Below are 14665 nucleotides of genomic sequence, written 5' to 3'. Positions count from 1 at the left end.
TAATGCTAGGCCACACACACACACACACACACACACACACACACACACACACACACACACACACACACACACACACACACATGTAAATACACCCTATTCAAATAAGGTGAATCACACACACATACCATGTTTACATCACTTCAGGGGACATTACATTGACTTACATGCATTTCCTGGAGACTTATCCTAACCTTAACCATAACCAACACATTCCTAACCCGTACCCTTAACCTTACCCTAACCAAGTATTCACCCTGAAATGAATGATTCCCCTCATGGGGACCTCCAATTTGTCCCCATAAGGGAGGCGAGTCCCCACACGTGACTGTGTAAACAGATTTAGGTCCCCGCAAGCATAGTAATGCTAGGCCACACACACACACACACACACACACACACACACACACACACACACACACACACACACACACACACACACACACACACACACACACACACACACACACACACACACACACACACACACACACACACACACACACACACACACACACACACACACACACCACACACACACACACACACACACACACACACACACACACACACACACACACACACACACACACACACACACACACACACACACACACACACACACACACACACACACACACAGACAGAGCAGCTGAGTTATGGAGATGTGTCTCCCGCCATCAGCCTCCGCACAGAGAGGTTTGCTGTGATTTAGGAACCCCATTACATCGATCTGTGACGGGAACTAAGAGGCCGGGAGAATCCAATACAACGGTTATGGAGAGGAACAGTGCAGCTACATTTCAGGATGAGCGATGCTTCGGGACGGGCGCTGGGATACTCCACGCTGCGCCCGTAAATCTCTCTCATATGCGGTTTGTTTGGCACTACATGATCCAGCAAATCATCGGCCAACACATTCAAATGTAGGGAGAAGAAATCCCACTTCTTCAGACCTGGTCTATGTCGCTAACGAGCACTGATCCCAAACCAGTGTGTATTAATAAGCTGTACACTGGGATCAGGCGAGACTTGCTGATGTCTTCTTTATTGATTCAACGGAAAATAGTGAAATATGTCCATCCAAATTACTCATTTTGTAAGTTTACAACCCATTAATGTGTAAATACATGTAATAAAACAAGCCAAAAAAGCTCAGTATTTTCTGCTATTTTTGCATGGAACGTGACTTTTACAGTTAATATATTACAAAAATAGATGGCTGTTATTCTTCTGTCAATCATCTTATAATCTTTTAATTGACAAATCATGGAATATCTTCAAAAACATCGGGATTTTAGCACAACGTCCAGTATATAATGAAGATATACAAAGATTACATTGTATAGATTGGACCGAATGTCTCTGAAAGCTGATCAATTGGTTGAGTAATGGCCTGGTTTTTAATATCTGTATCAATGCATCCCTAATTCAAACATCACTGACCTCAAATAAACGATCACATAGTGCTGACTATCAGAGTCCAGCGTAGAGCAGCACTCACCTGTGGACGAAGACGAGTATATCTGCCATAATAAAGCTTGTTTCCTCCCAGGATAACTACACCCTGTCCCACTGAGACATGAACACACTCTGCTGACTGTCAGCACATTCACACACTACACACACCACACACACACACACACACACACACACACACACACACCACACACACACACACACACACACACACACACACCACACACACACACACACACACACACACACACACACACACACACACACACACACACACACACACACACACACACACACACACACACACACACACACACACACACACACACACACACACACACACACACACACACACACACACACACACACACACACACACACACACACACACACACACACACACACACACACACACACACACACACACACACAATAACGATAAATGCAAATCCATGTAAATACACCCTATTCAAAGAAGGTGAATCACACACACACACACACATACCATGTTTACATCACTTCAGGGGACATTACATTGACTTACATGCATTTCCTGGAGACTTATCCTAACCTTAGCCATAACCAACACATTCCTAACCCGTACCCTTTACCTAACCCTAACAAAGTCTTCACCCTAAAATGAATGATTCCCCTTATGGGGACCTCCAATTTGTCCCCATAAGGGAGACCAGTCCCCACACGTGACTGTGTAAACAGATTTAGGTCCCCACAAGCATAGTAATGCTAGACCACACACACATAAAAAACAAGGCACTAAGAGAAATCAAGAAACTATGGATATGGATATGTTTCGGGACACATGTTTTTTAGAGTCCCTCTGGGCTAATCAAACCTGCTACTGCGCCCCACACACACACACACACACACACACACACACACACACACACACACACACACACACACACAACACACACCCACACACACACACACACACACACACACACACACACACACACACACACACACACACACACACACACACACACACACACACACACACACACACACACACACACACACACACACACACACACACACACACACAACACACACACACACACACCACACACACACATCACACACACACACACACACACACACACACACACACACACACACACACACACACACACACACACACACAGGTTAGATCATCAGAACACAGGATACAGAACTTCAACCATAGCCGTTTCTAAGAAATGCTACAGTTTGAAAATAGCCTACGTGCTAATCATGCTATCGAAAGCTGGTGTAAACACATTGTGATTGAAGTGTGTTGCCCGATGGCCGACCTATAGACGGTGTTCTCCTGAGAAAGTAGTCCCTACATTACAAATATCACGGTAAGATCTGTGACATAACTCGAGGAAACCATGTCATGTTTCGTGGCAAGAGACTTGTTGTTGCCGTAGAGATGTTGCTCGGGGAGGGATCCGTTTGTTACTGTTTCTCAGTAAGTGTCAGGGGGGTGTCGTATTCTGTTCACAACGTAAAGCTGCCTGAGACACATGTGTAAATGGTGCTCTTTATAACAGAAAGATAGATAGATAGAAACCCTTAAATGTTTGTTGTTTCTTGTGCAAAACAAACATTTGACAGGATGTGTCCATGTGTACAATCGGTGTAATGTAATCGTAATATATGATGTAAAATCGGTGCAGTAACGGTGTGGTTTGGGTATGAAAAAGGTGTGATATCGGTGTAATATTGATGTTATATAAGTCTGATAAGGGTGTACTGAATTTCCCCCTAAGGCGATAAATACAGACTCATCTTCTTCTACTAACAGTGTAATAAGCAGGGCTGCACATAACTGGTGCGCAGGTGCGCATGCGCACCTCCGCCAAAAAAAAGAGCACCGGGTCATTTGAAACAAAGCGCATTTGCGTACCAACATTGAGAGAGGGAGAGAGAGAAGGGAAAAGAGAAAATAGAGGATAGATGAGAGAGAGAGAAGAGAGAGAGAGAAAGATATTTGCGAGTTGCATATGAACCATGATATGAACTCAGGGCCGGCCCGTAGCGCTGGCTAGATGTTCGCCTAGGGCGCCAGATCTGGGGAGGCGCTGCGCTGGCAGCTCTGGGAGGGAAAACAACATTTTTACCGTTGGGGCTCATCCTAATTTTCGGCCTTGATGTAACAACATTCATAATTAAGTAAATGTAACACCCTTTTCATCCCGGTTACACGTTTCATTTGCCCTGTACGATGGGCGCTGTAAGTGATGAAAATGGGGGATGTTGGCTTATCTGGCGCCCGCAGCTCACAGACAAAGTGCGAGGGAGAGAGGGAGAGAGGGAGGGTGCACCGGTACCAGCGCTGTTGTAATTAGAATCTGGTGCCGTGCTAGCTGCTCTAACGGATAAGAAGAAGATGTTTCTACAATAATGTGGAGGGAGAGTCCTCTCCATTCAGACTGATAACTACAGCTCAGTGAGGTAAAGGACTCTGAGTGTTTAGATAGTTAACTTTAGTCTAAGTTCAAACGGTTTGGTCACAATTTATGTAAACACACATTTCCAAGGCACTCCTTTATAATTATTGGGATAAACAGGTTTGAAATCATTCCAATGTATACTATAGGACAGTAACCAAAACATATCCTTTAAAACTGGAGATAAAAAAAAATGCATAAATAAATGTTAAGGTAAAATAAGATATGAATGAACAACACAAATAAAATAAGTTACATTCATTTGTTATTGGCTATGGTAGGTTATTGGTTATGTTCACATATTTATTTGATTACATCCACTTGTCTAAGATGATCACAACAGAGACTTTCGACCCAAACCCAGCTGTTGACTTGTGGATGCAAGCAGCTAATCGCAGACTCAACCAGAGAGAAAGAAGTAGGCCTACATCATCAGCTACCATGTCTGACAGAGAGGAAGACAGTGAGGAGAACAGTCAGGAGGGTAGTGATGACAGCTTGTAGGTTTACTGGTCGTGCTAATGTTGTCTTGTGTTCACCTCTGCATGTGTGTTCTGTGTTCACCTCTGCATGTGTGTTCTGTGTTCACCTCTGCATGTGTGTTCAGTGCCGTGTGTCTGGCAAATAAAGTCCAGACCCCCTCAAAAGTTACAGTTTATTTCACTTTAAGGTTGAGCACCAAGCAACATCTCCAGGTGCTCCTTTGAGAACCAGGGCAAAAAAGTTATGTGCACCCCTGGTAATAAGGGTGTAATAATGGTTCAGTAACAGTGTAATAATTACACACGGCATCTATTGCACGTCTGTCCGTCCTGGGAGAGGGATCCCTCCTCTGTTGCTCTCCCTGAGGTTTCACCCATGTTCCCTTTAAACTGTGGGTTTTCTCTGGAAGTGTTTCCTTGTACGATGTGAGGGTCTAAGACAGAGGGTCTAAGGACAGAGGGTCTAAGGACTGAGGGTCTAAGGACAGAGGGTCTGAGGACAGAGGGTCTGAGGACAGAGGGTCTAAGGACAGAGGGTCTAAGGACAGGTCTAGGACAGAGTGTCTAAGGACAGAGGGTCTAAGGACAGAGGGTCTAAGGACAGAGGGTCTGAGGACAGAGGGTCTGAGGACAGAGGGTCTAGGACAGAGGGTCTGAGGACAGAGGGTCTAAGGACAGAGGGTCTGAGGACAGAGGGTCTAAGGACAGAGGGTCTGAGGACAGAGGGTCTGAGGACAGAGGGTCTGAGGACAGAGGGTCTAAGGACAGAGGGTCTGAGGACAGAGGGTCTAAGGACAGAGGGTCTGAGGACAGAGGGTCTAAGGACAGAGGGTCTGAGGGACAGAGGGTCTAAGGACAGAGGGTGTCGTATTGTCATACTGATATTTGTACAAACTGTGAAGTCCACTGAGACAAATGTAACATTTGTGATATTGGGCTATATAAATAAACATTGATTGATTGATTGATTGGTAATATTGATGTTATATAAGTATGATATAGGTGTACTAATAACAGTGTAATAAGGGTGTTAAATAGATCAAATAAGGGTTGAATGATATATAAACATATACCCCAAATGGACAATGTATTTTCAGGTGATATATAACAGTCCTATACAGACACGTTTACACACACACAAAAGCTCAGCTGTCAATCCATCACCACTGCAGGCGTGTTAGCCTCCAAAACGACCCTTTGTTGATGCAACTTACACAACACACAATTTGTATTTAACTTATTTCCAACATGTTCAAGCGGGGTAACACTCGGCGTAGTTTCCTGCAGGGATGGAGCTAAAGATCAACAAGCTAATTTAAAGAAAAGTGTGAGAACGGCTATGCTACGTCGCCTAGCACGAGCTAATTTAGCACCACATGAACTGATGGAGGGGATTTATCGGTACCTTCTCCTGTGAAATGTTGGCTTCCCCTCTCCAGAGATATGGATGGAGCTGGAGGTGACGGATTAGACAGAGGGAGGTGCATTATGGGTAAGATAAATTGGGGTTTAAGAGGTCAACACAATAAATGAATGATAAATGATTAATTTGCTGATAGAGGGGATGAGAAGAATGAAGCTGAAACCAGGAAAGGGTTAACTTATTATGTTAGCTGATTAATTTTAATATTATTATTATGTTGTTTTCTCCTCTTTTAACTCCTCCTATTAGCCCAATCTTCTCTGTTGTGATTGGTCGACCGCTCAGAGTTATCCCGCCCCTTACGCAGCGTCCACACGGCGGCGTGCGTTGAAGCTTTCCGGCGGGCGTGTCTGAAACTCGACCAACAACCAATCACATTAATCTCCCGCCCCGGACACACAAGCACGCGGTTTGATTGGCTAGAGCTTGTACTGGCATATGATTTGATTGGCTGACGCTTCCGTCGAAGCTTCAACACTTGAACATTGCTCAACTTTTGAAGCGAGCAACGCGAAACGACGCTCCCACAATGCAGTTCGGCAAAGCGTGACGTCACCCCATTCAAAGTGAATGGGCAGAAGCGTTGAAGCGTCAACGCACGCCGCCGTGTGGACGGGCCGTTAGAGGAGAAGGAAAACCCCAAAAAAGCATACTAGGGCATGTTTCATGTTTATCGCACTCTTCTCACTAAGAACCAGAAGACTCTTTAAAAAGTGACTCCGTAAAAGATAGAAATCATGGATGCACATTATATATATTGGAACTAATTAAGAAATGTATTATTATATTTCCGGTAATACAAAACACCTCAGAAGATATATTTGTTTCTCCCATCAGTTCCACTTTACAGGAAGACTCAGATGAAAGCTAAGCGGTTATTGAACAGATACAAATCATAAAGAAGCAGCTGATTGAAACCCCGGAAGCTTTTCAATAAAGATGTCGAGGTCTTGTTGTTAATGTGCTCTGCGGAGTGGAGACATCATGTGGGTGTCAACTGATGATTACTGTACATGTGTCTCGGAGTCTCTCGTGTGTGTGTGTGTGTGTGTGTGTGTGTGTGTGTGTGTGTGTGTGTGTGTGTGTGTGTGTGTGTGTGTGTGTGTGTGTGTGTGTGTGTTTGTGCAATTTTGATAGCGACAGCAAACAAATGGCAACACAGATGCTCTGACATCTGCACACGTCATAATCGAGTAATCTCACAAAAAGCTCTTTATGTTTCTCATACTGTCTGTGCTGCAGCACCTCTTTTCACCCTCTGTCTGAAACCAGAGCCCAGTCTGCTCTGATTGGTTAGCTGGCCGGCTCTGTTGTGATTGGTCAACAGCTTAGAGATGTCCCGCCCACACAGGGATTTTAAGCCTTTGCAGTATAGTATTCGTTGTATTTGTCCCTGAGGGTAAAATGGGTTGCAGCACATCACAAAGGCATTTCAAAGACAATACGTCACTGACAACAACACAGACACAGATTAAAACAAACAGACATAAGAAAACCAGATATCGGCAGACATGACAAGCGGCCTATAGGCTCTCATTTGCGAAATAGGGGGGACAGGGCCAGACCAGCTGGGTAAACAGTGCGTCCTAGCCATCATTTATTTAGGAGTTTGATGGCTTGTGGGACGAAAGACAGCCGAGATCTGTTCTTTTTGAACAGAGGGGGCGATATCTCCGCCCGGATGGCAACAGTTCAAAGTAAGAGGTCACTCACAATATTGCCTTTTCCGACCATTTACATGCACCAAAGCCTATATCACACTCTACAGGAGAGGGAACGCCCCAAAAGAAGAATAGGGCCACTTTCAATATGAAGCTTGAACCAGTCGAGGCTTAGCTTAGCTTAGCACGAAGACTGGAAACAATGGCAAACAGCTAACCTGGCAACACAATCCACCTGTCAGCTCGCTTTAAGGTCATTTAACAAGAAACAAATCACGCCTTGTGGATTTATCCGAGATCACGGGATGACTCTGCTCTTGTCCTGGAGCAATGATGTCAACATGTAAGATGGTTACTGAATGACGGCCCCTACACACGGCGGCGTGCGTTACCGCTTGGCGGTGGGCGTGTCTGAAGCTTGGGGATTTTTTACGAACAACGCGACCAACAACCAATCACATGAATGTCCCGCCCCGGACATACAAAGCAAAGCATTCATGCTACATCGATGCTGGCTAAATATACTGTCTATGCTTGCTAGCTGTCCATTCAAACGAAGTACACTGGATATAAACTCCCCAAACAGGCGAACACCTACCAGTGTCACCCACTGTCTCTGCCACCTCCCCCCATGCCTGGCTCCTCCGGTTTGTATCCCTGTATGTAAAGAGGGACTGGTCATATAGTACCGCCACGATCTTTTTCTCCTCCATTTTTTGACATATGGAAAATAACTGCGGTCTGGCTCTCCCAACATACACGCGGTTTGATTGGCTAGCGCTTGTAATGTCAGATTTGCATACGCGGGATTTGATTGGCTGACGCCTCCGTCGAGGCGGCAAAAGTAGAACATTGCTCTACTTTTACAGCGAGCACCGCGAGAGAAGCTACGCTTTGCTCCCACAATGCAGTTCGGCGAATCGTGACGTCACCCCATTCAAATTGAATGGGCAGAAGCGTTGAAGAGGCAACGCACGCCGCCGTGTGTAGGGGCCGTTAAACCCCTTAAAACAAACAACATTCAACACTACTGCTTCCTAACTGGACAGGTTGATGCCGCAGATGTTTAATAAACTGGGTGTTATACTGTGATTGGGTGCAGACTCAGAGTAGTGGAGTACAAATACTTTGTTTCTGTACTTAAGTACATGCTTCTGGTGTCAGTACTTTACTCCACTACTTATCTTTCTGACAACTTTTTACTTTGACTTCTTACATGTTGAACTCAAATACCTGTACTTTCTACTTCTTACATGTTGAAAACAAATACCTGTACTTTCTACTTCTTACATGTTGAACTCAAATACCTGTACTTTCTACTTCTTACATGTTGAACTCAAATACCTGAACTTTCTACTTCTTACATGTTGAACTCAAATACCTGTACTTTCTACTTCTTACATGTTGAACCCAAATACCTGAACTTTCTACTTCTTACATGTTGAACTCAAATACCTGTACTTTCTACTTCTTACATGTTGAACTCAAATACCTGTACTTTCTACTTCTTACATGTTGAAAACAAATACCTGTACTTTCTACTTCTTACATGTTGAACTCAAATACCTGTACTTTCTACTTCTTACATGTTGAACTCAAATACCTGTACTTTCTACTTCTTACATGTTGAACTCAAATACCTGTACTTTCTACTTCTTACATGTTGAACTCAAATACCTGTACTTTCTACTTCTCACATGTTGAACTCAAATACCTGTACTTTCTACTTCTTACATGTTGAACACAAATACCTGTACTTTCTACTTCTTACATGTTGAACTCAAATACCTGTACTTTCTACTTCTCACATGTTGAACACAAATACCTGTACTTTCTACTTCTCACATGTTGAACACAAATACCTGTACTTTCTACTTCTTACATGTTGAACCAAATACCTGTACTTTCTACTTCTCACATGTTGAACTCAAATACCTGTACTTTCTACTTCTTACATGTTGAAACCCAAATACCTGTACTTTTCTACTTCTCACATGTTGAACACAAATACCTGTACTTTCTACTTCTTACATGTTGAACTCAAATACCTACTTCTACTTCTTACCTTTGACTGAATACCTGTACTTTACTTAATGTTTACAAATACCTTTTGAACTCAAATACCTGTACTTTCTACTTCTTACATGTTGAACTAAATACCTGTACTTTCTACTTCTTACATGTTGAACACAAATACCTGTACTTTCTACTTCTCACATGTTGAACTCAAATACCTGTACTTTCTACTTCTTACATGTTGAACACAAATACCTGAACTTTCTACTTCTTACATGTTGAACACAAATACCTGTACTTTCTACTTCTTACATGTTGAACAAATACCTGTACTTTCTACTTCTTACATGTTGAACACAAATACCTGTACTTTCTACTTCTTACATGTTGAACAAATACCTGTACTTTCTACTTCTTACATGTTGAACTCAAATACCTGTACTTTCTACTTCTTACATGTTGACACAAATACCTGTACTTTCTACTTCTTACATGTTGAACACAAATACCTGAACTTTCTACTTCTTACATGTTGAACACAAATACCTGAACTTTCTACTTCTTACATGTTGAACACAAATACCTGTACTTTCTACTTCTTACATGTTGAACTCAAATACCTGTACTTTCTACTTCTTACATGTTGAACACAAATACCTGTACTTTCTACTTCTTACATGTTGAACTCAAATACCTGAACTTTCTACTTCTTACATGTTGAACACAAATACCTGTACTTTCTACTTCTTACATGTTGAACACAAATACCTGTACTTTCTACTTCTTACATGTTGAACACAAATACCTGAACTTTCTACTTCTTAAATGTTGAACACAAATACCTGAACTTTCTACTTCTCACATGTTGAACACAAATACCTGTACTTTCTACTTCTTACATGTTGAACTCAAATACCTGTACTTTCTACTTCTTACATGTTGAACACAAATACCTGTACTTTCTACTTCTTACATGTTGAACTCAAATACCTGAACTTTCTACTTCTCACATGTTGAACACAAATACCTGTACTTTCTACTTCTTACATGTTGAAACTCAAATACCTGTACTTTCTACTTCTTACATGTTGAACACAAATACCTGTACTTTCTACTTCTTACATGTTGAACTCAAATACCTGAACTTTCTACTTCTCACATGTTGAACACAAATACCTGTACTTTCTACTTCTTACATGTTGAACTCAAATACCTGTACTTTCTACTTCTCTCATTTTCCAAACAGCTGGTTCCTTTAGTTTGAATGTGTGTTTGGTGCGTGATCATTATTCTTTAGAGTCATTGCGTGCCTATTGATTTGAACACGATCCGTGTATCCATCATTTCCTGGTCTTCTCTAAAGAAGAGGGACCAATGGAAACGTTGTCATGTTGCCGTTGTTCAGCATGGAAACATTCATTAGCTAACAATGACATTATTGTTCTATTAATATAAAGGGAGGTCAGGTACTCTTTAAAACAGCTGCTAGCTATGGGTACTTTTTACTGAAGTACATTTCAAAGCCTCTTTACTTTTACTTGAGTAAAGAAGTTTAGTCAGTACTTCGACTTTCACCAGAGTATTTTTGAACACGAGTATCTGTACTTCTACTTGAGTAAAGGATGTGTGTACTTTTGCCCTCTCTGATTGTGTATAACGCAGTCTCACCTCCTGTGGTTCATCTCGGCGTCTCCTCCGTTGTTCTTCCCCGGTCCCCAGCTGTGGCGTCGGAGCGGAGACAGAGAGCGGATACTGTTCCTCAGAATACTGGAGCGCAGCGGCACCTCCGTCACTCTGTCTTTGGCTTCTTCCTCAGCCTCTCCACCTCCTCCTGGAGCCCCAGATTTGATGCTCTCCTCTGGGCTCCAGCTGCACTCCAGGCCCTGGTTTCCCTCGAGGCTGGAGCTGGTTTCGTCGGTGGAGGAGCAGGAGATGGAGACGGAAACCTCGCTGGTGCTGTCTCCCCCCGTCACTGGGTCATCGCTCTGCAGGAACACAAGACATATACATGTTATTAGAGAGATGGAATAGAATTGGAAACCCTCTTTAATGGTCCTACATGCAGAGCACACAGTGACATGTGTTCTCTGCTTTTAACCCATCCTATAGTAGGAGCATCAACAGGAGAGGACTCTTTAAAGTAGAGACACTACATACTGATATACACCTGAACATCAGCAGGAGAGGACTCTTTAAAGTAGAGACACTACATACTGATATACACCTGAATATCAGCAGGAGAGGACTCTTTAAAGTAGAGACACTACATACTGATATACACCTGAACATCAGCAGGAGAGGACTCTTTAAAGTAGAGACACTACATACTGATATACACCTGAACATCAGCAGGAGAGGACTCTTTAAAGTAGAGACACTACATACTGATATACACCTGAATATCAGCAGGAGAGGACTCTTTAAAGTAGAGACACTACATACTGATATACACCTGAACATCAGCAGGAGAGGACTCTTTAAAGTAGAGACACTACATACTGATATACACCTGAACATCAGCAGGAGAGGACTCTTTAAAGTAGAGACACTACATACTGATATACACCTGAACATCAGCAGGAGAGGACTCTTTAAAGTAGAGACACTACATACTGATATACACCTGAACATCAGCAGGAGAGGACTCTTTAAAGTAGAGACAATACATACTGATATACACCTGAACATCAGCAGGAGAGGACTCTTTAAAGTAGAGACAACTACATACTGATATACACCTGAACATCAGCAGGAGAGGACTCTTTAAAGTAGAGACACTATATACTGATATACACCTGAACATCAGCAGGAGAGGACTCTTTAAAGAAGAGACACTAACATACTGATATACACCTGAACATCAGCAGGAGAAGGACTCTTTAAAGTAGAGACACTACATACTGATATAAACCTGAACATCAGCAGGAGAGGACTCTTTAAAGTAGAGACACTACATACTGATATACACCTGCACATCAGCAGGAGAGGACTCTTTAAAGTAGAGACACTACATACTGATATACACCTGAACATCAGCAGGAGAGGACTCTTTAAAGTAGAGACACTACATACTGATATACACCTGAACATCAGCAGAGAGGACTCTTAAAGTAGAGACACTACATACTGATATACACCTGAACATCAGCAGGAGAGGACTCTTTAAAGTAGAGACACTACATACTGATATACACCTGAACATCAGCAGGAGAGGAATCTTTAAAGTAGAGACACTACATACTGATATACACCTGAAAAATCAGCAGGAGAGGACTCTTTAAAGTAGAGACACTACATACTGATATACACCTGAACATCAGCAGGAGAGGACTCTTTAAAGTAGAGACACTACATACTGATATACACCTGAACATCAGCAAGGAGAGGACTCTTTAAAGTAGAGACACTACATACTGATATACACCTGAACATCAGCAGAGGAGAGGGACTCTTTAAAGTAGAGACACTACACACTGATATACACCTGAACATCAGCAGGAGAGGACTCTTTAAAGTAGAGACACTACATACTGATATACACCTGAACATCAGCAGGAGAGGACTCTTTAAAGTAGAGACACTACATACTGATATACACCTGAACATCAGCAGGAGAGGACTCTTTAAAGTAGAGACACTACATACTGATATACCACCTGAACTATCAGCAGGAGAGGACTCTTTAAAGTAGAGACACTACATACTGATATACACCTGAACATCAGCAGGAGAGGACTCTTTAAAGTAGAGACACTACATACTGATATACACCTGACATCAGCAGGAGAGGACTCTTTAAGTAGAGACACTACATACTGATATACACCTGAACATCAGCAGGAGAGGACTCTTTAAAGTAGAGACACTACATACTGATATACACCTGAACATCAGCAGGAGAGGACTCTTTAAAAGTAGAGACACTACACTACTGATATACACCTGAACATCAGAGGAGAGGACTCTTTAAATAGAGACACTACATACTGATATACACCTGAATCAGCAGGAGAGGACTCTTTAAAGTAGAGACACTACACACACTGATATACACCTGACATCAGCAGGAGAGGACTCTTTAAAGTAGAGACAACTATATACTGATATACACCTGAACATCAGCAGGAGAGGGACTCTTTAAAGTAGAGACACTACACACTGATATACACCTGATCATCAGCAGGAGAGGACTCTTTAAAGTAGAGACACTACACACTGATATACACCTGAACATCAGCAGGAGAGGACTCTTTAAAGTAGAGACACTATATACTGATATACACCTGAACATCAGCAGGAGAGGACTCTTTAAAGTAGAGACACTACACACTGATATACACCTGGACATCTTTAAACTATTCAATCACAAATGTGATATTTTAAAGTTCTATTTGATTTATTTATGAAAGATATTTGTGTCATCTTCAGGGTGACTAGAAGAAGAAGATGGTCCTCGTTTTAACAACATGAAACAACAGCGGAACAATCTAAATCATCCAGAGTGTTTTTTATCCGTCAGAAAAACATTTGTGTCTGAGAGTAAATGGATCAGTTGCTGACCAGCAGAGAAATAATTACCAGTAAACAGTCCTCTTTGTTCTTTTGCTTTATCGCATAGTTCATTTCTAATTAAACAAAGCTCAGTAAATGTGTCGGAGACAGTTATCATTCTAGTAAATGAAAATAAGAGTCAAGTGCAGCAGCTTGTTGAGACATTATTACATAGGCTATAATTAAAATAGCTGCTCTGGCATTTTGAAAACCACACTCACGATTTTGACTTTTAAAACAATTAAGTAGTAAAATTATAATGTTCTTAATAGTTTTAGTAAATTGCAATTCTTCTTGATTATATTTGGGAGCAAATACCCCCCCCCTGCAATCTGTTATTAAAGCTTTAATCTCTGATAGTGTGAAAGTGCAGAGACAGAAACAGTCTCTTATCAGTCCGCTGGAGACACAGAGGGTAACACTTATTTCCTTTTCCTCATTATCAAAGTCTCCACTATCTGTCTCTGTCAGGGGGAAATCAGCCCGATGCCAGCAGGGTTGGGAGGGTTACTTAAAAACATGTATTGTCCATGTGTCCAACAGAATTTGCTTCTCGGATCCGAAACATTGATCCAAGAAGCTAATTCTGTCGATTCCTTC

At 42.1% G+C, this 14665-nt stretch overlaps 1 protein-coding gene across 1 annotated transcript in view; it reads right to left on the bottom strand.

Moving 5' to 3' along the window:
• LOC117535207 (A-kinase anchor protein 13-like) overlaps positions 1 to 11499 on the bottom strand; it is a gene marked incomplete at its 5' end in the record, with an annotated part of 28643 nt that extends 17144 nt beyond the window's left edge. The window contains one exon of the mRNA XM_034199596.1: positions 11183 to 11499. Coding sequence (XP_034055487.1) covers positions 11183 to 11499 — 317 coding nt within the window. The remainder of the gene's footprint in view (positions 1 to 11182) is intronic.
• Positions 11500 to 14665: the final 3166 nt, after the last annotated feature.

The sequence above is a fragment of the Gymnodraco acuticeps genome, unplaced genomic scaffold (genome assembly GCF_902827175.1).
Source record: "Gymnodraco acuticeps unplaced genomic scaffold, fGymAcu1.1, whole genome shotgun sequence".
Lineage (NCBI taxonomy): Eukaryota > Metazoa > Chordata > Actinopteri > Perciformes > Bathydraconidae > Gymnodraco > Gymnodraco acuticeps.
The sequence above is the reverse complement of the archived record's forward strand: the minus strand, read 5'-3'. Positions and strand labels throughout refer to the sequence as shown.